The sequence below is a fragment of the Galeopterus variegatus genome, unplaced genomic scaffold (assembly GCF_000696425.1).
Source record: "Galeopterus variegatus unplaced genomic scaffold, G_variegatus-3.0.2 Scaffold1264, whole genome shotgun sequence".
NCBI classification, from domain to species: Eukaryota; Metazoa; Chordata; class Mammalia; order Dermoptera; family Cynocephalidae; genus Galeopterus; species Galeopterus variegatus.
Genome location: NW_007727375.1, coordinates 243,145 through 270,720, shown reverse-complemented (window position 1 = coordinate 270,720; position 27,576 = coordinate 243,145). Strand labels below are relative to the sequence as shown.

General features: G+C 49.9%; 1 protein-coding gene across 9 annotated transcripts in view; it reads right to left on the bottom strand.

Moving 5' to 3' along the window:
- Positions 1-12,896: 12,896 nt before the first annotated feature.
- The window catches only part of RNF216 (ring finger protein 216), a 180,260-nt gene continuing 165,580 nt past the window's right edge, over positions 12,897-27,576 (bottom strand). For all 9 annotated transcript variants that reach the window (XM_008575946.1, XM_008575953.1, XM_008575952.1 and 6 more), the window contains 2 exons: positions 16,792-16,861; positions 12,897-16,090 (listed from right to left, as the gene is read on the bottom strand). In XM_008575946.1, coding sequence (XP_008574168.1) covers positions 15,771-16,090; positions 16,792-16,861 — 390 coding nt within the window. In that variant the 3' untranslated portion in view covers positions 12,897-15,770. The remainder of the gene's footprint in view (positions 16,091-16,791; positions 16,862-27,576) is intronic.

The window sequence follows — 27,576 nt, the reverse complement described above, 5'->3', positions numbered from 1 at the left end:
GAGTCCTCCGGAGCCGACCTCTGCCAGGCCATGGGGGATGAGGGGGTCGCACAGGGGGAGGGAGAGGAGGGAGCCCCGCCCGTGGACGGGGCCGACCCTGGCCTGGAACGACTCGGGTCCGGCCTCAGCTGGTTCTGAATTCCATTCATGACGCCCAAATGGGCGCCCACCACGTGGCCGCGCGTGCCCGGGCTGTGGGGCCCGTCGAGTGCGCGCACAGTCTGACGGCGGAGGCTGGCTGCCCCGAGCAAGCGGATCTCCAGGGAGGAGTAGGGAGCCCCTAACCCAGGAAAAGGGACCGGAGAGCAACCCGGGTGGAGGGACCCGCATAAGCACAGGCCGCCCGTAGGGAAGGCTTCGGGTCCCGGGTGAAGTGTGGGTTTGAGGGTGCCAGGCCGACTGTTCTCCAGACCCAGTGGAGGAAAAGGGCGTCTTCGGAAGGAGGGAGACTCTCCCGTGGGCGCCCCGGAGCGCCGTGGGGACTGCCAAACTCGCTGTGGCGCGCCCCGACTCCCCATATCCTGGCCTTTTCGCATCTTCAGGGCCCTCCTGTCAGGACTGGTTCTGGGTCTCCCCAGGGCGCGGATTCCAGAGCACTGGGTGCAGTTCCCGCTCCTGTGAGTCCTGTTTGCTTCTTCGGCTGTTCCCAAAGAGTGCGACCCATCACACGTCCACACACTTGGGAGCCTGCACACAAACACGGACTTGTGTGTATGAACACATACAGATATGTGCAAAGGACCCCATGCACACGCAAATACATATGCACGGAGCCGCGTGCTGAGGCACACGTGCACACACAGACACATGCACTCAGACACGCAGACATGAGCACAGACAGACACACACACGCACACAGACCAGCTCCCTGGAACATGAGCTACAGCCCCAGGCTGCGCTCACTCAGCACTCAGGGTACTAACCTCTGTTCCATGCATCTCCATCCCCATCCTCCCAGCTGGGTCAGGGGCCAGCAGAGACCTCATAGCTCTGAGGGTGGGTCCCCCACTAAGCCTTCCATGGGGGGGAGTGACAAGAGTCCCATGTCCCATTGCTCAGATGGGAATACTGAGGCTTAGAGAGTCCCTTGTGTGTTTATGCAAGTGTAGCCAGGGCTCCAAGTTACTCATCAGGGTTAACTGATCCCAAAAGATCGCGATTTAAGGGAAAATGTTCAATTAAACTTGCCAGAAAGAACAAAGAAAGGAAGTTTATGCAAGTGTAGCCAGGGCTCCAAGTTACTCATCAGGGTTAACTGATCCCAAAAGATCACGATTTAAGGGAAAATGTTCAATTAAACTTGCCAGAAAGAACAAAGAAAGGAGAGGCACTTCCCTCTGTGGGTCCCTCCCTGGTCAGGGGCAGGAGGCCAGGCAGGTGTGGGCAGCCTATGGTCCCAGCATGGAGAACAGGCCCCACCCCAGCCCTGGACCTCCCTATTCCCATCTGCTGCGACCTCCTCCCTTGGGATGCTGGGGCTGTGGAGCTTTCACCAGCCCCAGGAGGACTCGGGCAGGTCCCTCTGGTGGGTGAGGCCTCTGAGCTTCCAAATTGAGTCTCATGGGACAACCCCTCTGTGGGGGACACCCCAGACCCAGCTGGGCGCAGTTTCCTCCAGGGCCTCTCCCAGAGCTGGGAGGGGTGAGAGCTGCGCTCACTCTTTTAAAAAAGTTTTTGTTTTTTACAAGCTTTTCCCTCAAATGCTGACTTTTGGGGATCAATCATGAAGTGAGTGAGGCTGGGCAGGGAGACCCCCTGGCAGTGCCCATACGGACTTCCTGGAGCCCCTCCGGCCTTGGTTTTTCCACTGGAGCAATGGGCAGCTGGGTTCCTGGCCTCCCTGGGCCATGGGCAGCAGGAATGTCTGGATGGGGGAGGGGCTCTGAGACCCTTGGGGTGGTGGAAGGAGAAGGGGACAGATGGGGTCTTCCAGACAGAGTGAGACCTGAGGGGGTGGGCGGGCTGAGCATTTGGCCTGAAACCCAAGCCCCTCAGTGGGGGCCTGGGCTTAACCCAGGAGGAGGAGGATCCTCCAGGATGTGTGAATAATTAAGAAAGATGAAAGCCTTCACCGCACTCCCCTCCTCCTCCCTGGGACCCAGGCCTGACGCAGGAGGGGAGGGGTCAGGGGAGGGGCCGAGGAAGAAGGAAGCCCACCTTCCCGGGAACGCCAACTAGTGCCAAGTGCTGTCAAGTGCTCTGAGAGTGTTATTACTGTTATTGCCATTATTGTTGTTATTTTAGGAAATTAAGATCATAAATGAATAAAATATAAATTCAAAGGATACCCAAAGATATAAAAAGAAGTCCAGGGGTGCCCCAGCCTCAGTCCTTTTTCTCTTAAAGATAACTCTGTTAACAGTTTCTTACATCCTTCTGGAAGGTTTTATTTAAGGAATTATGCTATAACCCTTACTATGTGCCAGACACTAAGCCCTCTACACATATGAGGGTACTTCGAAAAGTTCATGGAAAAATGGAATTAAAAGATAATACAAATTTTTCCAGAAACTTTATGAAGACCCTTATATTATCTCATTTAGTCCTTATAATGGACTGAATTGTGTCCCCCCCAAAATCATATGTAGAAGCTGTAACCCCCCCATAGTCCTCAGAATGGGACTGTATTAGGAGACAGAGCCTTTAAAGAGGTGAATAAGTTAACATGAGGTCGTTAGACTGGGCCCTGATCCAATAGGACGGGTGTCCTTGTAAGAGATTAGGACAGAGAATACACACCAGGGGACAACCATGTGAGGACACAGGGAGAAGACGGCCATCTACGAGCCAAGGAGAGAGGTCTCAGGAGAAACCAACCCTGCTGACACCTTGATCTTGGACTGCCAGCCTCCAGAACGTGAGACAATAAATTTCTGTTGTTTAAGCCGTCCAGTCTGTGGCACTTTGTTACGGCAGCTCTAGAAAACTAATACAGTCCTTATAACAGCCCTTTGTGTTAGGTATTATTTTATTCTCATTTTTTGGTGAAGAAATGGAGGGTCAGAGAGGTTAAGTAACTTGCTCCAGGTCACACAACCAGTGAGTGGTGCAGCTGGGGTTTATATATAAAAACATAAAATATATATACAAGTACAGACTCACATACATACGCTCATGTGACGAGTCCCCGCGAAACAAGGCCAACTGGTTTATTTAGGAGGTGATCCCAGGAAGCACAGGTAAAGGGTGGGGACATGTGACAGGGGATACAGGGAAGCCAGTTGGTGCAGCTGGGGTTTATATATAAAAACATAAAATATATATACAAGTACAGACTCACATACACACGCTCATGTGACAAGTCCCCCCGAAACAAGGCCAACTGGTTTATTTAGGAGGTGATCCCAGGAAGCACAGGTAAAGGGTGGGGACATGTGACAGGGGATACAGGGAAGCCAGTAGCAAGTCACCACTTGGGCAACCAGAGCCGAATTCTGTTGAGCGGCTCAGAGGGACAAAGTGGGGACATTGCAGGTAAAGGGTGGGGACATGTGACAGGGGATACAGGGAAGCCAGTAGCAAGTCACCACTTGGGCAACCAGAGCCGAATTCTGTTGAGCGGCTCAGAGGGACAAAGTGGGGTCATTGCCCCAGAAGCAGGGACGCCAGGCTTTCCACCATCACTGTAGGAGCTCTTGCTGGGGCTGTGACCCCCCTGAGCTGCAGACTTCTTCTGGGGGGCAGGTTGAGTGCACGGACAGCCAGAGGGCAGAGGCAGACTCTGGGGTACACGGGAAGCAGCTCCCTGCAGAAGGACATGGGAGCCGAGGGCAATGTGGGGCGCCTGTGGCAGCTTCTTCTCCATCTGTTATTATGTTGTTATCATGACGTCATTGTATATATTTTATTTTCATTCATTCATTAATGTTTACTTGTGGTAAAATACACATCACATAAAATGTACCATCTTAACCATGTTTAAGTGTAGTTCAGGGGCATTAAGTACATGCACGGTGTTGTGCAGTCATCATCACCACTCATATCCAGAACTTTCTATCTGGCAAAACTGAAACTCTACCCATCAAATACTAACTCCCCGTTCCTCCTGCCCCCAGCCTCCAGCAACCACCGTTCTTTATGACTGTGACTGCTCTAAGTACCTCATTCATATAAGTGGAACCGAACAGTATTTGTCCTTCTGTGACAGGCTTATTTCACTTAGCACAAGTCCTCAAGTTTCATTCATGTTGCGTGTGTGTCAGAATTTCCTTCCCTTTCTTTTTTTTCTTTGCAGCTGGCTGGCCCGTATGTGGATCCAAACCTGTGATCTTGGTGTTGTAAGGCTGCGCTCTAATCAACTGAGCTAACCACCAGCCAGAATTTTGTTCCTTTTTAAGGCTGAATAATATTCCATTGTATGCATATGCTATTTGTTTATTTATCCATTCATCCATCATGGACAATTAGGTAGCTTTTACCTCCTGGCTCTTGTGAAAAATGCTGCTATGAACATGGGTGTGCAAATATTTCTTTGAGACCCTGCTTTAGATTCTTTGGGGTGTATACCCAGAAGTGGAGTTGCTGGGTCATATGGTGATTCTATGTGTAATTTTTTGAGGAATCACCACTGTTTTTCACAGCAGCTGCACCATCTATATTCCCACCAGCGGTGCCCTGGGGGTTATGTGTTTACACACATGCTCCCCCCACAGCTCCGAACCTTGAGCTGTCACCTAACAAATGCAAATCTTATCTGCACAGGCAGCCCTTGCTCTGCCTTCTCGATGTGGATGTCCCATCCTATCTACCTCATCCCCCACTCATCTGTCATGAACGCAGACACTATCGCTCGGAACAACTGTGTGCAGGAGCCTTTTACAAGTCTCCAGCGTGAATTGCTTGGAGGACAATACCTGGCTCGCTTGACATTTTGATAGATGTGGCCAGATCACCCCCAAAAGGCTCCCTTGACACTTTTTGCGAGGTTGAGAGGTGAAAGGGAGCATCTTGCATGTGTAAGTGTGTACAATGACCACGTCATGCTGGCAGGTGGGCGCTGGTACAGTGCAAGGCCGGAGGGAGCATTGTGTCTGCCTCCTAGACAGGAGGACTAGCTGTGCCTGGCTGGGCCACTAACTCAGGGTGTGACCTTGAGCTCATCTGTAAGAGGGAGCCACAAAATGAAGTCATAGATTCTGCTGTGGGCCATGTGAACACAGCTCTAGAGGGTGCTGGGACACTTCCAGCATTCCATGATCAGGTCATGGACAGGTGCTGCTTTGCTAGCAAAAATGTCCAATGTCTTGGCTCTTGTCTGGACCAAGATCAGCTCAGAGCAGTGACTAGACCATCCCCTACTGATGTGGAACACAGAGGAGCTGCTACCCACCCTTGGAGAAATATTAAATGGGAACATTCTTTTCTGCGGAGATGCAGGTTAGAAACAACAGGGCAACATAAGGGAGGGTGGGTCTTGGTGGAGAGAAGGGCAGTGAGGCCCCCAGCCCCAATGTTCTAGATTTTCTGATTCCTCAGCCCAGGCACCTGCAAGTGGGGAATGTGGGCACCGGAGCCTGAATTAAACTTGAAAGGGATTAGTTTTTAAGGTGGGACTGGGCCTTGGAGCTGGCTGGGATTGGCCCACCAGCCCACTTGACTGTGCACTGACTTCCACTGAGGCCAGTGGGGGTGGTTTAGGGGAAGATGTTGGAGGCAGATTCGGTTCAAACGCTGGTTCTATCATCTTTCTGCTACCTGACTGCTATCGGTACATTTTGGTTTATAAGAAACTGAAAGACACTGTAGGCAGAAAGGTATTTAATACAGGGACTCAAGAGCTCATGATATTATTGTAAGGTCTGGAAGAATAATCCCAGGACACCAGCAAGGTGGGGAGTCAGGAAAATTCAATTAAGGCATAGTGGGGGCAGCTTGTCTCTGCTCCACCATGTCTAGGGCCTCAGCTGGGAAGACTCAAAGGTTGGAGGCTGGATCCTTCTGGAGTATCATCTTCACTTACACATCTGACAGTTGATGTTGACTGAGCTGTTGGCTGGGATGTCTACCTATGGCCTCTGCATAAGTGGGCTAGTTGAGCTTCCTTGTAACATGGCGGCTGGGTTTCAAGAATCAGTGTCCCAAGAAAACCAGGGGGATGTGGAAGGCATTTTATGATGTAGGCTTGGAAGTCACCTGGTGTCACTTCTGTTTTCTATTGACCGAGGCAGTTGTAAAGCTCTGCCCAGGTTCAAGGGGAGAGTTTGTGCAAGTCCACCACTCCATGGGGATTGTTCAAGGCCACACTGTAAGAAGCACACGTGGAATGGGAGCTATTATTGCTTCCCCCTTTGGTAAATGTCCCCTTTTTTTTTTTTTTTTTAAAGATGACCGGTAAGGGGATCTTAACCCTTGGCTTGGTGTTGTCAGCACCATGCTCAGCCAGTGAGCAAACTGGCCATCCCTATATAGAATCAGAACCCGTGGCCTTGGTGTTATCAGCACCGCACTCTCCTGAGTGAGCCACGGGCTGGCCCGGTAAATGTCATGTTTGGAAAATCCCTCCTTGGGCTTACGCAGTGAGCAGCAGAATCTTGTTTCTCACCTGTTTTGGGCTCCTCTCTATAAGAAAGTGTGTTGGTTTCTGGGAGCCAAAGGACAAATGTCCTGATGGGGCTGTGCTCTGGAGGGCTTTGAATGCCAAGATGAGAAGCTTGGGCAAAATGTTGCCTGACATGGGTGTCTTTTGCTCATGGTAGACATCTGCAAGGTCCATCTGGCTGGAAGAAGTGGGGCAAGGGGCGGAGGAGGGGAACGGCAAGGAAAGAGAGTCTGTGAGCTCAGCCAGGAGGCTGTTGTAGCCCCCCAGGAGACAGAAGCCAGTGACTGAGAGGATGTCACACCTGGTGAAGGTTTTGAACCTGGGTGGGAATCAGGGAGGAGGTGCCACTGCGGGGAGGATGATGGTGAGGTTGGTTTGGGAGGAGCTGAGTTGGATGAATACAGGGGTGTCCAGGGCAACATGTCTGGAGATGAGCTGATGTGGGGTGTGCAGCTTCACAGCAGAGACACGTGGGGAGGCCGTCACTGAGGGCAGGCAGGGCGCGGGGGGACGAGACCAGGACGCAGACCAGAGGCCTGAGGATTTGTCTCTGCTGAGGAGTTCGGAGCAGGAGGAGCCAGGAAAGAGTCAAGGAGGGAAGACAGATTCCAGGAGGGAGGTGGCCAAACCATCCACACCAGCTAGGGTTGGTGACAGCCGAGGGTCACAGAGGCCCACAAGAATAATGGCTCCAACAAGATGACACTGGATTTGGCCTCATCCAAGGATCTGGGGGCAGGTTGTCCGGGGGGCCTGGGGGTGTCTTCCTATCACATCCTCTGGTCCCAGGCTCCCTCCGGCTTCCTGCTACACCCTGGTCCTTGTGACCCGAGAAAGATTAGAGGAGGGGGACAGATGAAAGGGTCCACAGGACGGGTCCAGGGACATGGGGTGGCCATGACAGCAGCTATAGTTCAGATGTTCTGTCTCTGTGGAAGCCGGAGAAGGGACATCCGGCTTTCTCCTGCAGTGAGGAATTAATCCGGCCTGGCCAGTACCTCAGAAGAGGACATGAGGTCAGGCAACTGGGCTGTGACTCTGAGGCAGGAAATGGCTGAACTGGGATAGGAACCGAGGAAGCGCCTGTGCTTCCTGCAGCCCCGCTGAGGCCTGAGGAAGTCCCCGCTTCCTCGCTGGCGCCGCTCCCCTCTCCGGGAGGAGCAGGACAGGCCTCTGGGGGCCGTGTCAGCCGCTTGCCAGTCTGGAGGCCGCGCAGGCTTGCGGAGGCCTGGACACCCTCTGGGCGCCCACCTTGGGGCCACATGGGCTCCCCACTATGTGCCCGGTTCCAGGCTCTGCGAGAGCCCCCACAAGGGGTAGAGTCAAAGCCCTGTCTGGGGCCTGAGGCCACCCTGGACAGTGACTGAGGCCAGACTGGGGACGTTCCTTGGGGGCAGGTTCTAGGGTGCTGGGATAGGGCACAGCCATCCGGACCTTCCACTCACTTCCTTTGGGCTATAGGCAGATGTTCATCTTATGGACACTTGCAGATCCTCATAGCCAGTGTTTCTTCCCTGGGGCTGCTGAGAAGGTGAAAACCACCCTTAATGACTGTGATACTGACAGGCACGGCCACCCGTCGGCTGTCTGTGTCAGAGGCTTAATTCTAGGCTGTGCTCATTTTCTTACCACAGCTTTTCAGAAATAAGGGGGGCGGGCAGAGAAAGAGGGAGAGAGAAAGAGGGAGGGAGAGAGAACCAGGCTCGGGGCAGACAGGGAGAGAAAGGAGAGCTGAGAGTGGCTTAAGTGAGCCCGGTGCTGTCCTGGGCACAGGTGGCCCTTGCTGCTGCAGGGTGTGGCCGCTTGCTGCACACATGGGGCAGAACAGCACTTGCTTGTGGAGCAGATGCGCGTGGAGGTTGGTCTGCTGCCCCTGCCTGCCCCTGGCTGGCCTGTCGTTTGCTCTGGCCGTTAGAAGTGGTGGAAGCAGCACTCAGGGCTGGGCTTTGACCCGCCGGGCTCTCCCTCTTCTGCAAACCCCTGTTGGCGCCGGGTCTCCTTGACTTGGATGTACGGAATCGGATCCCTGGCCTTGGAGTCTGCATTTGGACAAGCCCCAGGAGGATGAAGAGCCAGGTTGGGGCTGCCTCCTGCCTGCCCACTCAGCCACCTGTTGGATTTAGGAACCCCCTCCGCAAAGCCCTCCCAGCCTGCCGGGGCCACCCTAGTGCGTCCCGTCCCTCACCTCATCCCTCGCCTCATCCCCATTTCTACCTGCCTGGTGTTCGAATTACGTTTCTCTGTCGCCCCAGGACTGTCCAGCTGAGCAATGCCTTCCTAGGGCCCAGCCCAGGCCTGTACCCAGGTGTGCTCGGGGCACATGCACAGGTGCATCCTTGTGCAGGGTGTGGGTGTGGGCTAAGTGCCCCCAGGGGTCTGACATGGGGTTAACAGTCTCAGACTCTTTTGAGAGGTGGGCGGGCCCGGTCTGGTCAGGGGACAGCATTTTATCCTCAAGGAGCCACCAGAAAAGTGGTGAGGGACAATATGGCTTTATACGACCATATGGGCCTGAGCCTGAGCCCACCTGGATGAGGATTCTAGGGGATAGCCAAGGAGGGACCAGACGATGTTCCTGGTGCTGCTGACCAGCACCATGGTCCCTCTGCCCTTTGCCAAGCACATTTCCTGTCTCATGTCCTCAAATTCTCATAACCTGAGGAAGACGCTGTAATGATTCCCACTTTACCACCAAGCAAGAGGCCCAAGTACCTTGCCCAACACCATGCAGCTACAAGGTTGTGGAGCTGGGGCTGGAATGCCTGCAGGTCTCACAGCAACTCCCACAAGCTCTCTTCCTCCCCGCTGAGGGATGAGCCCACCCCAGCAGGTGTGGTCACTTGTGTGCCTCCAGGGAGGGTTTTGACTGGCACCTTTTTTTTTTTAAAGTACAGTTTTTTTTATTTTTTATTTTAATTTAATGTTTAGCTAGAAAATTATTTTCTCAACCTAGAAATGAAGGAAAACATCACAAATTAAATTTAAAGTCAATTGGTAAGGAACAAATTTAACACTCAAAGATTAACATCTTTAATGCAAAAAGAACTCAAAAATGAATTAGAAAAATCTAAGCAGGAATTTGGTGAAGGACAGGAGATAAGTCACACACCCGGGGCGGCCCGTGGCTCACTTGGGAGAGCGTGGTGCTGATAACACCAAGTGAAGTGTTAAGATCCCCTTACCGGTCATAAAAAAATTGAAAAAAAAAAAAAAAAAAGGTCACACAACCCAAAGAAACATTTGTGGCTGGTAAGTACGTCCTAAGATGTTGTTGCAGGGGGTGGGAGGATGGGGCTGGCCCTCAGCTCCTGTCTCAGGACCCCGGGCGGCTGGCTCCTGACTGGCACTTTCTATTCAAGGCAAAGCAAGCCATCAGTCCTGAGCTGTCTGTGCCAACAATGTGCCCACGAAGGGAGAGGAAATAACAAGAGGAACTGGTTGTCAGACTTAATCCTGATCAAGAGGGAGGACCTGACAGGGACTATAGAAGTGACCATGAGAACAGCTGAGCACCACTGTCAGAAGAGAATTAAGAGAAGTCCAGAGAGAAGGCCAGTGGGGCTGTGGCAAGAGGCTCTCAGGGGAAGGGTGAATTGCAAATCTGTTTCAGAAGCACTTGCTCTTGTCTTGTTTTGTGGCGGCTGGTGGGTACGGGGATCCAAACCCTTGACCTCAGTGTTATTAGCACTGCACTCCACCAAGTGAGGGGCTCACAGCTTGTGAATGCTCAAAACGGGAAAGGAAAAGCAAAATGAAAATGCGCACACTGGGTCCACTGGTTTTGTGAGAAATGTTATCCGTATCACAGAAAAAAGCACATTGGGAGGAAATATATCAAAACGCTGTCAGTAGCTACCTGTAACAAAGCATTTTTACTTTTTCTTTATATTTTTGTTTTCAGATTTTTTCATTTTGAACATGAATTTTGTTTTTTGAACATTTATGACTGGCAAATGTATATAAAAAAGACACTTTTGAAGGATAGAAAAATAAAAATGCGGACAACTACCTACTAATGCCAAGTGAGGGGCTCACAGCTTGTGAATGCTCAAAACGGGAAAGGAAAAGCAAAATGAAAATGCGCACACTGGGTCCACTGGTTTTGTGAGAAATGTTATCCGTATCACAGAAAAAAGCACATTGGGAGGAAATATATCAAAACGCTGTCAGTAGCTACCTGTAACAAAGCATTTTTACTTTTTCTTTATATTTTTGTTTTCAGATTTTTTCATTTTGAACATGAATTTTGTTTTTTGAACATTTATGACTGGCAAATGTATATAAAAAAGACACTTTTGAAGGATAGAAAAATAAAAATGCGGACAACTACCTACTAATGCTCCTGACTAAAAAAAAGCCGTTTCTTAAGTAGAGAAGAAAGTTAAAAAAAAAAAAAAAAAGTAAAGAGTTGATACAAGGGATGGCTCCCTGAGGTCCAATTCTAGAGGATGTGTCTTAGGACAGACTCAGACTGAGAGACTGTGGCCACAAAGAATACCCCAGGGGCTGGGCTCTCCCTGTGACTGGAGGATAGACACAGGAGAGGAGTCTAGCAAAAGTCATCGACACACACACACACACGCACGCACGCACGCACGCAAAACCACTGAAGGCATCTGAATTTTCCCTAAAGGGAATGGTTGAATAACTTGTGGCAAACCTACACAAAGTATCATGGAAGTTATCCAAAGAACTAATCAGATGCATATAGATCTACAGACCTGGAAGACAGTGTATGATTGAAAAGGGAGAAAAAGCAAGTTGCAGTGAAAGGCACTTAATACCTTTACAAATGCCCCAAAGCCCAGTAAGTGGGTAGGTGTGTTGAAATGTGCTGGCAGGCGCCTGGGGAAAGGTGGGAATAAAGGTTGAGCATTCCTATTCCGAAAATCCAAAACTTTTTGAGTGCTGACATGGCAAAGGAAATGCTCACTGGAACATTTTGGACTTCAAATTTTTGGACCAGGGATAGCCAACGGTATGTATTCTGCAAATATTCCAAAATCTGAAAAAATCTGAAATCCAAAACACTTCCAGTCCCAAGCATTTTTTATTTTTTGGTGGCTGGCTGGTACATGGTCCCAAGCATTTTGGGTAAGGAATACTCAGCCTGTTATCACAAAGGTTAACTGGAACAGATTTTGGAAAAAAATATGTAGCAGAAGGGGAAAATAGCTTTTACTTATTTATTGAAAGTGCAGAGTCTATGATATTGTGCAAATACGTAAAATACAGAACATGCACAGGAACAGGGACTGGATGGCATGGATAAATTAAAAAATACACACTGATTATACAGAAGCTGGGAATGTGGGTAACTTGTGTAGTGAAACTTTTATTTCAGTAAACTTTTTCTTAGACCTGCCCCCTCCCCCAAACAAGTTAAATTGTTCAATAAAAATTTGCAAATGACAGACGATAGCCCCATGTTTTATTAAAGTGTATGTGCTCCTCCTGTATTTGGAGGTCCTGGCTTCCTCTCTGCCTAGTGCCAGCTCTCAGACCTTGGGGCCAATGCCTGGCTGGACAGGCTGTAGCAGGAGGTGCCGACTCCAGAGAGTAAGAGGTTGTGCTGCCAGGGAGGGGTGATGCACATTTTTTTCTTTCAGTTTTTAAATTTTTCACTAAGTGCAAATACTAGTTTTCTCTCTCCAGTTTTTTTTTTTGACAGCTGGTGGTACAGAAATCTGAACCCTTGATCTTGGGTTCTAACACTGCTCTAACCAATTCAGCCACCCCTCTCATTTTAAGACAAGTAAAATGGGATGGCTGCTGGGTACCATGTCACCACAGGGAGCAAGCCCCCAAGAGGGTTAAGGTGCCAGCGCAGTGCTGCTTGTCCCGACAGGCTGCAGCCCCTCCAGCTGGGCAGGGCGCTAAATGCTGTGGCTTCTCAGCCAAGATGCTTCCTGTTCTTGGAACTCTGTCCCCTTCTCAGCTGGATGGGGCTTCTCACATTCACACCTGACGTCCCGTGTCTGCTCTCGGGGGGGCCAAACTGGCCCTGTCTAGGGAAGGGGCCTGGAAGAGAGGCTGACTGCCCTTTTGAAGGGGAGTCTGTGCTGAAAAATCAAAAATTAAACCTTTTGTGCCCAATCTGGGCCTCAGTAGCTGCGCAAGCAGGATTTGCGTAACAGATCTCCCCATCTTCCTCCCTGGCAGAAGAGGTGGGAAAACTTACTCTCCAGGCTGGGCCGCTCCTGTAGGGACTGTCCAGTACTTCCTCTCCGGGGAGGTGAGTGCTGCTAGTTTAGATCGAATCACTCCCAAGGAATCTGTCAGTGAAGGCTGCCAGGCTGTCTGCTGCAGCCCCTGTAATTTGCCTGATTGTGCCATGCACAGAAATGAAACCAGAGGGAACAGAGCGCACAAACATTTATTTACAAAAAGTCCAAGTTACATATGATACAGGCTTTTTACACACAGTAGTCAAGACAGAATTATTTTATGTATTTTTACTACCAGAAGGTAAAGAAAAAAATTTAATAAACTACTTAATCTTTTCTATTTTTATACAAAGTGACAGGTCATGCACACTTTCAGTTTTTAAATCTTTTGCTAAGTGCAAATACTAGATTCCTCTCTCCAGTTTTAAGGCAAGTAAAACGGGACTGTTACTGGGCAGTCTGTTGCCCTGGGGAGCAGGCCCTGTGGCCCAGAGGGTCAAGGTGCCAGCTGCCTCAAGGAATCCTGCTTGTTCCCTGACAGGGGCTGACCTCTGGGCTCCTGGTGATGACACCTACGCAGCCACTGGTCAGAGGACCACCAGCCCCTCTCTCTCTAACCCCATCATTAGTACAGGCAGGAAGAGCCCAAGGTCCAGGCCCATCCCTGGAACACTGAGGTGCCTGGAGGGCTGAGGTGGTCCCTTGCGGCCACTTCTGGAAACAGCAACTATGCTAGTCTGTAGCCTTGTGCGTGGTCTGCAGGCCGGCTCTGGGAAGATCATTAAGAACCAGACACCTTCAATGGAGAAAGGCAGCAGTTCCCTCCCTAGCAGCCAAGTGTGGCCAGAAGCAGAAGTCATCTCAAAGGACACATCCTCTAGTCTCCCTTCTCTCCATGCCACGGCATCTTGCTAGGTGCAGTGGCAGTGCCACCTGCCTGGGGCTGTCCTTGTAGCTGCCCTAGAAGCATCTAGTCCCCATGTCCTGCCTTGGCCCCCAATGGAGCCATACGACCAGGTGCAGGGCAGCTGGAACTGGGGTCACAGGCCAACAGGGTGGCTCAAGATGCCTTGGAGGGACAGCACTTGAGGTCACCTCCCTATCCACTAGGATATCTGCTGCTGGTCTCTGCTCTTAGAGATTCTCTCTGGGGAAACATACGGAATAGGCATTTAAGGTTGAGGACTGTCACTGCCGCATGGAGCCCACCTTTCCAAGGCACTATCTTTCAGGCTAGTAGCCAAGTTCAGGCAGCCCATCAGGGGTCTCCCCCGTGTGCCCCCAACTGGCCCAGGCAACCGCCTGTCTTCAAAGCCTCCATTCTGAGGAAAGGCAGAAAGAACAGGCATCTTAGGAGACCCTTTCCCCACTTTAATCCTTGCAATACATCTGAGAACCAATGGCAGCGAGTGACGGTGCCTGCCAGCCCTGGACACACTGGGTGGTGCTAGCCCCTGCGGCAGGAGGGCAGAGTGCCACACAAGGGGACCACATGCAGTGCAGCCCCACAGGTCACGGGGCACCCCCATCTCTGAGTTATGTGCACTTTGAACCCCCTGGAACCCTACGGCAACATAAAGACAAGGACAAGGAAGGCCAATGCGGAATGAGAAAGTGACGTCTGCTGCCAGCAGGGCTGGCTCCCTGTGGAGCAGTCTGAGGCTTTAGGCCTCTGCTGGGCAAATGGGCCTGGAGTGATGCCTCAGATGTGGCTAAAGCCCTAGGCGGGACAGGTGGTGAGGAAGGTGAATGAGACCAGGCAGGGCCTCTGTGCACATGCCCAGAGCTGACTTCCATCTGACTTCAAGCAAGGGCAGCTGCCCTCACACCCCAGGGTGCGAGGATGTCACCCTCTACCTGCCTTCACCAAAAACTACTGAGAAAATATGTAGGAGGGAAGAGCTGCCCTCAGGCACCCAGTAAGGTGGCATTCTGGTCATCTGTACCCTTAGGGAAGCTCACCCCCTTATCCCCCACTGCCAAATAACTTCAGGGGAAAAGCTGTTCATTACCCAGTTTGTGGCAGAGAAGTCCCCCCCGATGAATGGGCTGCCTGGGAGGGCCACCAGGCCTCTGTGACAGCCACCTCAAGAGGATCTTTTGTTTGGCCAAAGTTACAGGACCATCCAGCCCTCAGCAGCTGCCTGGCATGGGGAACCGATTTCTCAGTTTGACTTTATAGAGACTGAGGAAGAGAAACTCTAGACCATGGAAAGCTGGGCAAATTCAAAGTGAGTCAACAGGAGCAAACATTTGTGTGGATAAATGGCAGAACAAATCCCATACCATGAGATGGTTCTCGGCTGCCATCTGATCTGAATGGGCCTTAAGAGGGAAGAGGAGAGACCCTGAATGGTCCTCATTGTGGCATTGGGCTCTGGACTTAGGCATCGAGGGAGATGTCTGTGACTGTTTCATTCCCCAGGGCTCAGCTCCAAAGAGGAACAGCAGGGGCCCTGGACCCCTGAACCATGGGCATGGAGCAGAAGGGCCATTCCTGGAGGGCCTTGGCTGGGGGTGGCAGTTCAAAACTGTCAGCTCTCTCCAAGCTCCACTATTCGCTATTTCATCATGACTGTGGTTCTGTCTGTGCTGCGGTAATGAAGGCCTATGTGGTTTTTCATTCTCACAAGCTTCTCCTGTTGTCTGCTATGGGAAGAGGAATGGAGGTAAATTATTTCCTCTTCATCTCCTTCTGCAGGGACAAAGCAGAGACAGGGCTACCTTGTAGCCAGGGTCACTGGGCTGGCCGCTAAAATGGTAGAACTCTTCAGGAGGAGGTTTCACTGCCCCCTTATCTCTGGCTCAGTAAGAGCCAGACCAATCCTGTAACAGGCACCCAGAGGCCACCAGCTGTGGCTACTCTTTAAGGAGCAGTGGCCCTTCCCAAGAAAGGAGTGGGAAGAATACCAGCCCATTCTCGAGAGCCAAACCCGTCACCCCTACTTAGCAGGCAGCGCCACAGTCCTGGGGGAGAGGAGGGTTCTCTATCCTACACTCCCCACCAGGCACTGAGTGTGAGACTGCTCAATGGGGGTTTGGGGGGTAGGCTGGGCTTTGGGCCGTCAGAAGCGATGCCGCGGCTGGGGGCCAAAGTGCATGGGCAGGTTGTGCTCCAGGGGCATGTGCATAGGGCCAAATTCATAGTTGACACGCACGTTCGGTAGTGGGGGTACGTAGGGTGCTGGGATGGGACCCATGTTGAGTGGGAAGTTGTCAAACATGGGCCGCACGGGCGGCAAGGGGAAAGGCGGGTGCACGAAGGCGTAGGGTGGCATCTGCGGCGGGTGCAGGTTCTGCGGGACGGGCCTTGGGAGGGCTTCCATCCTCTGTACCTTCTCAGGGGGCTTCTCCAGCGGGGGACCGATGCGTTTGCAGGTGTTTTCTGAAAGGGAGATGGGACTTAGTTGAGAAAGACAGGTTACACCAACTCCACTGAATCCAGCCTGGGACCACAACAGCGTACAGGAACCCTGGGCCCCGCCTGGAGCTGAGGGACTGAGGGGAGCCTGGAGCGTGTGTTGTGAGGAATGACCTCTGACCTGCAGCATGTTCTTACTTCTGGACACAGTTAAGAACACTCTACAGCAAGAAGGCTGACTAAATCGCAAAATGTAAAAGGCACTCCCACCCCCACTGTCACTATAAGAAACCAAGAACAAGAATATACTTCCCAAGGAGTATCACACTTCACGGTGGCACCTTGGAAGGCTGTTTGTACAGCTCAGTACGTCTGCGTGAGACTTTCCTTTAGAGCCAGAGCCTTGAGGAGCCATGTCCATTTCATTCTTTTCTTAACCTCGAATCCACCCCTTGAGACTTCCTCACCATTGAGATGCCAAAACTGCATCCAAGGCTCTGATGGCCTTCCCCTAAGCCTTAGTGGTAGCTGCACAGGTGGAGTCATGTAAAGCCACCTGAGAGGCAGCACCCCCCCCAGCTGGGTTAAATGCCAGGATCCCCAGAGGGGGCCAGCAGCAGGAGCCCCTAGGTGGTCCTCTGCTCTGCTCCCTTCTGCACCTGAGAGCACTGGGCACAGGGCCATGTGGCAGGGCCTGTTGCTCTGTTGCCGGGGAGAGCACTTGCCTCCATTCTTTCTTTTTTGTTCCTCTTCAGCCTCCTTCTGGATTTCCTCAATTAGCTTCTCATCATCTTCCTAGAATAAAAGCAACAGGAAGGATGAGCTTGTAGCTCCATGCAGTGCTGAGGCCCATGGGACATAGGGAGGCCAGCCTGCTGCTAGTCAGCAGAGGGACTAAGCCAGTCCTGCTGCTACACTGTGGGAGCCTGGGCCTGTACAATGGTCATTCTCATTTGCCTGAGAACCTTCTTTCTTCAACTGAGTGGTGTTCCCACGAGGAAGCCCAAAGAAAGGTGTGTGGGGTGTGTGCACATGCACGGCAGGTGCTGCCTGGGGGTGGGCGAGCACCTGTTCTGTTTACTACGCTGTATGGCGAGCAGAAGGAGAACTTCCGATAATCTGGAGGAAGGCAGGGGTGGGGTCTGGGGAGTCGGGCCTGAGAAGTTTCAGACTCCAAGTCTACAAACTCTGAGCACAGCAGCCCTTTGTGCAAGCCCAGAGAAGTCTTGCCAACTCCCGGAAAGGAGTTCTGAAGCTAGCCTTTAGCTCCTGCATGGCGGTGGGCTGTAAAAGGAGCAACACCCCTGCAGTAGAACAGCGGCGTGGCTCGATCTAAGAGAAAGGAATGGCACGGCAGTTTAGGAACGATTCCTCTAAGACCTTGCTGTCTCCCCTTCCCAAACTCAACACTTGGTAGGCCCAGAATAGATAAATACAATTCAAACTTGGGTTATCCCAGACTGGGACAGGAGCCCAAGAGGCTCTTTGAGTACAGGCAGATGTGTGAGCAGTCCTCAGGGAAGCTCAGGGGCCACACTGGGCAAGGCCAGGTGTCCAGGTTTGTACCACATACAGTTCCCACATTCACCTTGGTGGGAGAACTGGGCTGCCACCAAAGGCCAGACCACCCTCACCTACACCTGCTCCATGTAGTGGTGCTGAGGTTCAACTTACTCTTCAGTGGCCCCACAAAGAGGCTTTCCAGTTTATCATGGGACTGAAAAAACACTCACTGGATTGAAAAACACCTAAGATGGTGCACATCTTTCTTTCTTTCTTTCTTTTTTTTTTTCTTTTTTGTCTTTTTTACTGACCGGTAACGGGATTGCAACCCTCGGTGTTGCGCCCGTACCGGGGACCGGCAACGGGATCGCAACCCTCGGTGTTGCACCCGCACCATGCTCGGCCAGTGAGCGGGAACTGGTCTCCACGTGGGATCCGAACCCTCGGCGGGAGCGCTGCCGCGCTCCCAAGCAGAGCACTCTCCAGTGCGCCACCGGGCCGGCCCATTTCTTTCTTTCTTTTTAAAAGAGGACTGGTAAGGGGATCTTAACCCTCGACTTGGTGTCAGCACCACGCTCTCCCAAGTGAGCCAACCGGCCATCCCTATATAAGGATCCGAACCTGTGGCCGTGGTGTTATCAGCACCGCACTCTCCCAAGTGAGCCACGGGCTGGCCCCTTGGCCAGGTCTTCTGAGCAAGGCATGGGGAAGAAGAGAGGTGACAAAGGTTCCAGCATACATTTCAGAAGGTGCAAAATGCCCATGCACATCACAGAACCCTAAGTTTGGGAGATATCCTGTGGGCACCCTGTCATCTCTAGGAAAACCCCAAGACATGGTCACCTATCCTTTTTGTGAACACTCCACACGGGGGAATTTACTACCCTACAAAGTAATCACTAAGCAAATCAACATAAAGGGCTTCGGTAACTCAATAGCATTTGGTGGACACAGTTTGAAGGTCTCCATGTGAATGTTGAGATAAATTCTACAAACTGTCTAGATTAGGAGCCAGCAAAGCCATTTTGGAGCCAGTGGCAGGGGAAAAAAAAGTATAGGAATGTGATTGAGAAAAGCTGGAAGCAGGAGGGTATGGATCATACCCCTCGGCTCAGTGACCTTAGGCAAGTTCCTGAATATTTCTGTCTCTTGGTACCTCATCTGTAAAATGGGTCATTGTAAGGACTGAATGAGCTGAAGTATGTAAAGACTTCTTAGCACAAAGTAAGTAGGCTCATGATTAAGGGACAGGAAAACTGTGAAAAATGGCTCGAATAAAGATTTTAGAAAGATGATTAGTTTTAATCTTTTCTTTTTTTTGGACTGATAAGGGGATTGCAAACCTTCGGCATGGTGTGGTCTGCACCATGCTCAGCCAGTGCTGAGAACCCGCGGCCTCGGAGCTACCAGCGCCACACTCACCTGAGTGAGCCATGGGGTCGGCCCAAAAGATGATTAGTTTTAAGAAGTGGCACAGATTGGGAGAGGCCCCAATATTTCTTCCAGTAGTTTCTTTATGGGTTTGAGTAAGACAGTGCCCTGACTCTGGTCATTTATTAATTATAACTCTTAGTACACCACCACCACCACTACCTCATCCCTCCTCTACCACATCACCTAAAAGGAGTTATGCCTGTCAGTCCCCAGAGGGACATGTAAAGCCTATGATGGCACAAGAAGGTACCAAAGCAATCACTCATTCGAACTTCTTTATAGCACGGAAGCTGAGGTCCTAGAGAAAGTAACTTGTTCAAAGTTAATGGCTGGTGGGTGGTTGACTAGGACATATGCTTCATATATCCCAGAGTGTCACTCAAATAATTTTCCTGGAGAAAATCCACAGAAAAGATATTCTGGAGATTCCCCTGTCCCCATCACTTATTTGACAGTTTGGTGGTATATTCATCCTTTCATTTAGACACATGTATTGAGTGCCCACTATGCATCAGGCACTGTGTAGACTGCTGGAGATATAACAAAGAATGAGGCAACCTTGGTCCCCCTCCCCTCATGGAGCTTACATTTTTGTGTTGTGACCACAGTTTTAGCTGGCATTCCACTTTGGAATTCCACATGGGCTTAAAGGGTAATTTCAGCGCACTAAAGACGAACAACCACTAACCTATTCTCCTCAGATTCTCTCATGACATTTCTGTTAGGATAAATGAAAGATTCCAAGCCCCTTGTGGCACTGCTCAGGGTATGATCATGCAGAACACTTGCCCGATTTTTATCACTAAGCTTCCTGTGATAAATCCGAATGCTCCTGAATAAATCCAATTTAAGAACTCCCTCAGGAGGGTCTGGGGCACTTGCACAGGTGAACATGAGTTGAGCTTTCTGATACAAATCTGGCAGCTCCTGGAGGACAGACCAGCAAGGTCTATCTGCTGGCAGGTCCCTGGCTTGCCATTCAGAGTTCTTCCTGGAGAGGAGGGGGAGTCTCAGAGTCCCGAGGAAATGAAGCTGAGCTGTGTTCTTCACCTTTTGCAGAGAGCCACTGCAGAGCTTTTCTTCTGATTCCTCTCTCTGCTCTGATCACTCTCCTGATGTGGTTAGTGGATCAAGAGCGTTTGTCCTGGGCCGAGGCCATGGCGCACTAGGGAGAGTGCAGCGCTGGGAGTGCAGTGACGCTCCCGCTGCGGGTTTGGATCCTATATAGGACTGGCCGGTGCGCTCACTGGCTGAGCGTGGTGTGGGCGACACCACACCAAGGGTTGCGATCCCCTTACCAGTCACCGTCTTTTTTCGTGACCGGTAACGGGATCGCAACCCTTGGTGTGGTGTCGCCCACACCACGCTCAGCCAGTGAGCGCTGTGAGCGCACCAGGTCTTTTTTCGTGACCGGTAACGGGATCGCAACCCTTGGTGTGGTGTCGCCCACACCACGCTCAGCCAGTGAGCGCTGTGAGCGCACCAGGTCTTTTTTCGTGACCGGTAACGGGATCGCAACCCTTGGTGTGGTGTCGCCCACACCACGCTCAGCCAGTGAGCGCTGTGAGCGCACCAGGTCTTTTTTCGTGACCGGTAACGGGATCGCAACCCTTGGTGTGGTGTCGCCCACACCACGCTCAGCCAGTGAGCGCTGTGAGCGCACCAGGTCTTTTTTCGTGACCGGTAACGGGATCGCAACCCTTGGTGTGGTGTCGCCCACACCACGCTCAGCCAGTGAGCGCTGTGAGCGCACCAGGTCTTTTTTCGTGACCGGTAACGGGATCGCAACCCTTGGTGTGGTGTCGCCCACACCACGCTCAGCCAGTGAGCGCTGTGAGCGCACCAGGTCTTTTTTCGTGACCGGTAACGGGATCGCAACCCTTGGTGTGGTGTCGCCCACACCACGCTCAGCCAGTGAGCGCTGTGAGCGCACCAGGTCTTTTTTCGTGACCGGTAACGGGATCGCAACCCTTGGTGTGGTGTCGCCCACACCACGCTCAGCCAGTGAGCGCTGTGAGCGCACCAGGTCTTTTTTCGTGACCGGTAACGGGATCGCAACCCTTGGTGTGGTGTCGCCCACACCACGCTCAGCCAGTGAGCGCTGTGAGCGCACCAGGCAACACTGAGGGTTGCGATCCATTGCCGGACACGGAAAAAGACAAAAAAAGGAAAAAAAAAAAAAAAGAAAAAAGAAAATATTATACTTTCAACCAATATGTTAGACTCTAAGGGGAAGATTTCTTACTTCATTTGGGGTGGGAGTTTCTTCCACGAGCAGTTCCCCTTAAGCATGTGAAATTCCTTAAGAGAGAAGGCAGACTGAATTGTACACTTAAAAATGGCAACTTTTAGGGCCCGCCCGTGGCTCACTTGGGAGAGTGTGGTGCTGATAACACCAAGGCCACGGGTTCGGATTCCTATATATAGGGATGGCCGGTTAGCTCACTTTGGAGAGCATGGTGCTGACAACACCAAGTCAAGGGTTAAGATCTCTTATCAGGCATCTTAAAAAAAAAAAAAGAAAGAAAAGCAACTTTATCTCATATTTTACCACAACTAAAAAAATTAATAATGTTTAAGAAAGGAGGGAAGAAACGTTTATGGTTGATTTTGAGGCTAAACATGAAGACTGGTCCCTCATCACAACATCTTGGGTTTGGGCTGAGTGAAAGATAGGGCTATCGAGTTCTCCTCTGGAAGCGAGCTCCCCTGGGTAACATTTGAGGCATACTGAGTATCATCATTCTGGTGACATAAAAAAGGCTTGACATGTTGTAAATCTAGGACACACCAAGGCTGCTGGAAAGGGGGACAATAGGAGGGAAGGAGATGATGAGAGGCCAGGTGCTGAGCCAGATCACAGAACAACTGTCATCCCACCCTCCAGGGCTGAGTCTTGTACTGGAAGCCCCCATGCTGGAGCTGCCCTGACTGTGTGAACCTAAGCACTGCATTTATCCTAAAGCAGCACTAGCTTCTTCACAGAGAGGCAGCTGTTGTGGTGGGAAGAGCTCCAACGCTGGGGTGCCAGACCTGGGCTTGGGTCCCAGCTCTATCCCCCACTACACCTCACCTGGAGCCTATTCATTTCTAAAACAGGTTTGTTGTGAGAAGCAAATAACCTAACTTTTATAAAGTGTCAAGCGCAGTGATAATAGTAGTTTACATTTTTTGAGAGGTTACTATGTGCCAGCCCTGGTTCTCAACACCTCACGTGGATTTCATCTTTACAACAACTTTGACTTACGTACTACTAATTAATTCCCATATTACAGATGAGGAAACTGAGGCAGAGTTAGGTTCTAATCCGGGCAGCCTAGTCTCAAAGCCTAAGCTCTTAATCACATAAACCAACAGTTTCTGCAGAGTGTGACTAGAAGGGCTGCGGGAACTCGGCCACTGCCCTGCCCCACCCGTGTCAGATGTGACTATTTTAAGGTTCTGCTTTGTTCTAGAAAAAGTGTATCTTATCCTTCTTGAAATGCAAGAGGGCTCTTTCTCTCCGGGATGAGCAGAACTCTGAAAACCTCTTTTTCCACTAAATACAAGAAGTAACAGGGCAAAACAAAATACCTCTACTCAAGGAGATGAATAGCCAATAAAGCAGAGAAAGGGGCTATGTCCCTGGAAATTTTTAGTGAATAATTCTTGTCTCCTTGAGCTCAGCTCACCCAGAAGTGCATCTGCCATCCCTTAAAATGACCCATTCCATGGTCTTTGACATGGTCTCCCTGGCACTTGGCATTTGGGATAAAAGCCAGCAGATCCCTCTCCCCAGAGTGGGAACAGGGAGTACAATAAACCTCATCTCTTGAGCCAGAAACCAAAGTTGCAGACCAGAGTCTACCAATGAGGCAAAAAGGATTTAATGCCTCGTTTAGCGACTAAGTCCCCGATTGCCTCTGACCAGGGCACAGTTCTTACAGCCCACTTTTTTTTTTTGGGGCTCATCTCAAGAATGAAAACTAATACTTCAAGATTTCCTTGCCTGACATGTTTTATCATGAAGCCACCTAGTTACTTGAATACCATGGGGGTCCCTTAGAATTTCCTCTCACAGGGATTTGATTCACACACATTAAAAAAATGCATTATGGGGCCGGCCTGTGTACATTTTGTTTATCCATTCATCCATCAGTGAACATTTGGTTTGCTTCCACCTTTTGGCTATTGTGAATATTGCTGCCGTGAACTTTGGTGTACAAATATGTCAATATATCTTATTTTCAATTCTTTTAAATATATATGCAGAAGTGTTATTACTGGATCATATTGTAATTCTGTTTTTAGTTTTTGAGGAGTTACCATACTGTTTCCCATAGCAGCTGCACCATTTCACATTCTTATCAATAGTGCACAAAAGTTTGAATTTTTCTGTATCCTAAACAACACTTCTTTTCTGTTTTATTGATAGCAGCCATCTTAATGGATGTGAAGTGGTATCTCGTTGTGGTTTTGACTTGCATTTCCCTGGTTACTAGTGGTGTTGAGCATCTTTTCATATACTTCTTGTCCATTTGTATATTTTCTTTGGAGAAATGTCTATTTAAGTCTGTTGTCCATTTTTTTAATCACTTCATTTTTTTGTTGTTCCATGTAGGAATATTTCATGTATTCTGTGTATTAACCTCTTATCAGATATATGATTTGTAAATATTTATTCCATTTTATATTTTCATTCTGTTGATTGTGTTTTTTGCACAGAAGTTTTTAATTTTGTTATAGTTTAATATGCCTATTTTTACTTACAGTGTCATATCTGAGAAATTGTCTAATAGTGTTGTAGTTTTAGGTCTTAACATTTAGGACTTTGAATCATTTTGAGTTAATTTTTATATATGATATAAGTTCAGGGTCCAACTTAATTCTTTTGCATGTGGGTCTCACCCTGTTTTCCAAGCAGCATTTGTTTAAAAGCCTGTCATTTCTTCCACTCCCACTCCCTTTTAACATAGCAAATTCATATATTTATTTATACATCTTCTTTCCTTAGATAAATAGTAGCATCCTAATGCATATCTTCACCTAGATTTTTTCACTTAACATGACCTGGAGATCGTATCCTAGAGGCATTTCTTATCCCTCTCCTTTCCCATCTCTCCTTTTTAAATAGCTGTGTGGTATTCCATTTTGTTGGTGGATATGTTTTATTGATCAACATTTGGGTTGTTTCTTGTACTCGTTATTATGGATAGGGCTGCAGTGAATAGACCTGTGCATATGTCTTTTTAGTTTTTGATAGTGTATCTTGGATACACTTCTAGAAGTGGGATAGCTGAGTTCAAGCATAAATGTATGTATAATACCGTTAGATATTGCCAAGTTCTTTGCTATGGGGGTTATACTATTTTGCATTCTCAACAGCAGTGTATGTGAGGGCATGTTTCTCTATATCCTTTCCAGTGGAGCAAATTGTCATGCTTTGGGAATTTTTTGATTGTAATAAGGGATAAATGAAATCTCAGGAACCCACGGCGGGAGCACCACTGCGCTCCCAAGTGCTGCACTCTACCGAGTGCACCACCGGGCCGGCCCAGAACTGGCTCTTTTTTAACAAGCAAGGCCAGGCTGAACTGGAAGGGAGTGGATGCTGGTCAGTGATTAACATGTCCCAAGACAGCAGGGGCTTAAAAGACTGAGTGTAATAACACAGCAGGCTGGGGTAGAAGTGAACCCACCAGTGCCCCTATCGCTACCCATGGAAACTCAAGGAGGCGAACCCACGAACCACAACGGAGTTAGACAACAATCATGAAGGAAGTGTGTGAAGCACTCCATGGTGGGCCAGCGCACCCCAAATGCAGTGTCAAGGACTAAGCACCAAAGCGAAATGTGAAATGGAGCACCACCCACCCAGCAGATTTGGAAGAGCAGTTTAAATAAAGAAATAAGCAGATTTCATCTTAACAGGGAGAAGGTTTTATTTCCTTTCCTTGAATTCTCTGAGCTCAGCAGGATACAGAAAGGGCTGGGCCTGACACAGAAGACTCTGGCACGCTTGCTTCACATGCAGGTGGGGTGGGTGGGGAGGGGGTGAGACACAGCAAGAGTTTAATAAGGGGGGATGGCAGGGGCCCAGCCTTCTCCAGAAACTCACTGCAGCTGATGGCAGGAAGTGGGGTAGAATTCACCAGAGAGATTTTAATTAATAAGAGAAAAACAAAAACAACCCCTTGACTTGTCCCTTCAACAAGGAAGCCCCTCAGCTCTGTCCATGTAGCAGGGCCTGAACAGAAGGAAGGAAGAGAAACTACAAGCGGTTAAAAGGAGAAAAAGAGAGTTTCCACAAATCAGATATTAACAGTAATCACCATCCACAGGCTGATGGCTCCCAAAATAGATGTTTGAGCACTTGGCACAAAGCTATTTTTGCCAAAATCTTTGAAAGTCCTTTTGAGTCTCTGTTTTCCCAACACTTGTGGTCACCAGGGTTGGCCTACACTTGCCTCCCTTCTGTGACCATGGAGGAAGGATGGGTGACTTTTTTTCATTTCACTTCTTCTCCCCTTAGAAGGGCGGCTGGGAATTGCAAGTCAACTGCTGCTTCCCCTGCTATGATTTTGGGGGTGGGGTTGGGGCTGAGATCCAGGGCATGTGTGTCCACAGCTGTTGTTAATAAACTTGCAATGATTTCATGAAAGGTTTCCAAAGAACTGAAGATTTAGTTTCAAATTATTCCCAGATCAGCTGCAGATCGCCTGAGCAACAGCAGACCCTAACCCCCACCCCCAGCTGTCCCCTGCAACAGGAAATTGGGGGAGGAGGCTGGAGGAGGGTGAAGCCAGCCTGGCCAGCACATGCTGTGCAGCTGGGGGCTGGAATGGCCCAGAGGGAGGCTGACAATGTGTAGGGGAGGAGCAAAGACTTCACAGGCTCTTGGCTGACCCTGGCTTCAGCGGCCATCTCTTTAGGTCAAAGAGGCCCAGCACCCAAACACTTTTCTGTCTAGCGTGCCTCCTCCACAACGACCTGGAGGCGAGGGAGAGATGTGGCCATCTTTTGACTCCTGTCAGGGTCAAGTGCTCAGCCAGGGCCCTGCTGGGATCTGAAGACGACGTGTATCAACATGTTCTGTTCACTGGACTGTGCCTCCTGCCCTCCTTGGTAAAATCCTGTAGTGACACTGAAACCCAATCTGGGACACACCCAATTAGGACAATGTCATAGTGGTAGAGCTGTCAGGCCCTTTCTGCCATTTGCAACTTGAGTGATGGTTCCCAGCCCTCTGTGAGGCCCACCTGCTTCACTGGCTCAGGGACCTCCGTGGATACCTACTGGCCATCTCCGTATTTATGGAAGGAGCCTGACCTTGGTCAGAAGACCTGGACTTGCAGCCTGGTTTCATCAAGCTCAGGATCCTGGGCAAATGACCTGAACATCATTTTTCTCATCTGTAAAACGGGCAAGTGCTCCCCACACCCGGCTGTAAAAATCATACCCAAGAGTCTGCAAAACAGGCTCACGTGGCCTAGTGCATGTGTCTGTCATGGCAAGATGAGGAAACAGACGGCAGTTTCAATGACAGCTTGATGATTACACTCATGTCCTTTTTTACCTTCTTACGCAAACGATGATATTAAAAACATTAAATAACAAGAAGTAACAAGCGAAGGCCAACTGTGGAAGCTGGGGGATGATGGGACAACACTGGGGGCTCACTCTACTACTTTTTTCTTTTGTAGAAAGTTGTATTAGTCTGTTTGTGTTGCTATAACAGAAATACCTGAGACTTGGTAATTTATAAGGAAAAGAGGTTTATTTGGCTTACAATTCTGGGACAGCTGCATCTGGCACAGGCCTCAGGCTGCTTCTACTCATGGCAGAAAGTGGCAGGCAGCCAGCGGGTACAAGCAGATCACATGGCAAGAGGAAGCAAGAGAGAGAGGAGAGGAGGTGCCAGGGTCTTTTAAACAATCAGCTCTTGTGGGAACTAACATAGTGAGAACTCACTCCCCCCACCTACAGGGAGCACTAATCTATTCATTTTTTCTTTTCTTTTTTTTTTTTTTTAAAAGATGACCGGTAAGGGGATCTTAACCCTTGACTTGGTGTTGTCAGCACCACACACTCCTGTGTGAGCCATGGGCCGGCCCCCGCACTAATCTATTAGAGGAGGTGCCAGGGTCTTTTAAACAATCAGCTCTTGTGGGAACTAACATAGTGAGAACTTACTCCCCCCACCTACAGGGAGCACTAATCTATTCACGCACTAATCTATTCATGAGGGATCTGCCCCTATGATTCAAACAGCTTCCAGCACTGCCACATTGGGGACCAGATTTCCACATGAGTTTTGGCAGGGACAACACTTCCAAACTCTATCAAAAGTCAATCTTAGGGCTTTGACTTGGTGTTGTCAGCACCACACACTCCTGTGTGAGCCATGGGCCGGCCCCCGCACTAATCTATTCATGAGGGATCTGCCCCTATGATTCAAACAGCTTCCAGCACTGCCACACTGGGGACCAGATTTCCACATGAGTTTTGGCAGGGACAACACATCCAAACTCTATCAAAAGTCAATCTTAGGGCTGGCCTGGTGGCGCACTGGAGAGTGCGCCGCTTGAGAGCAA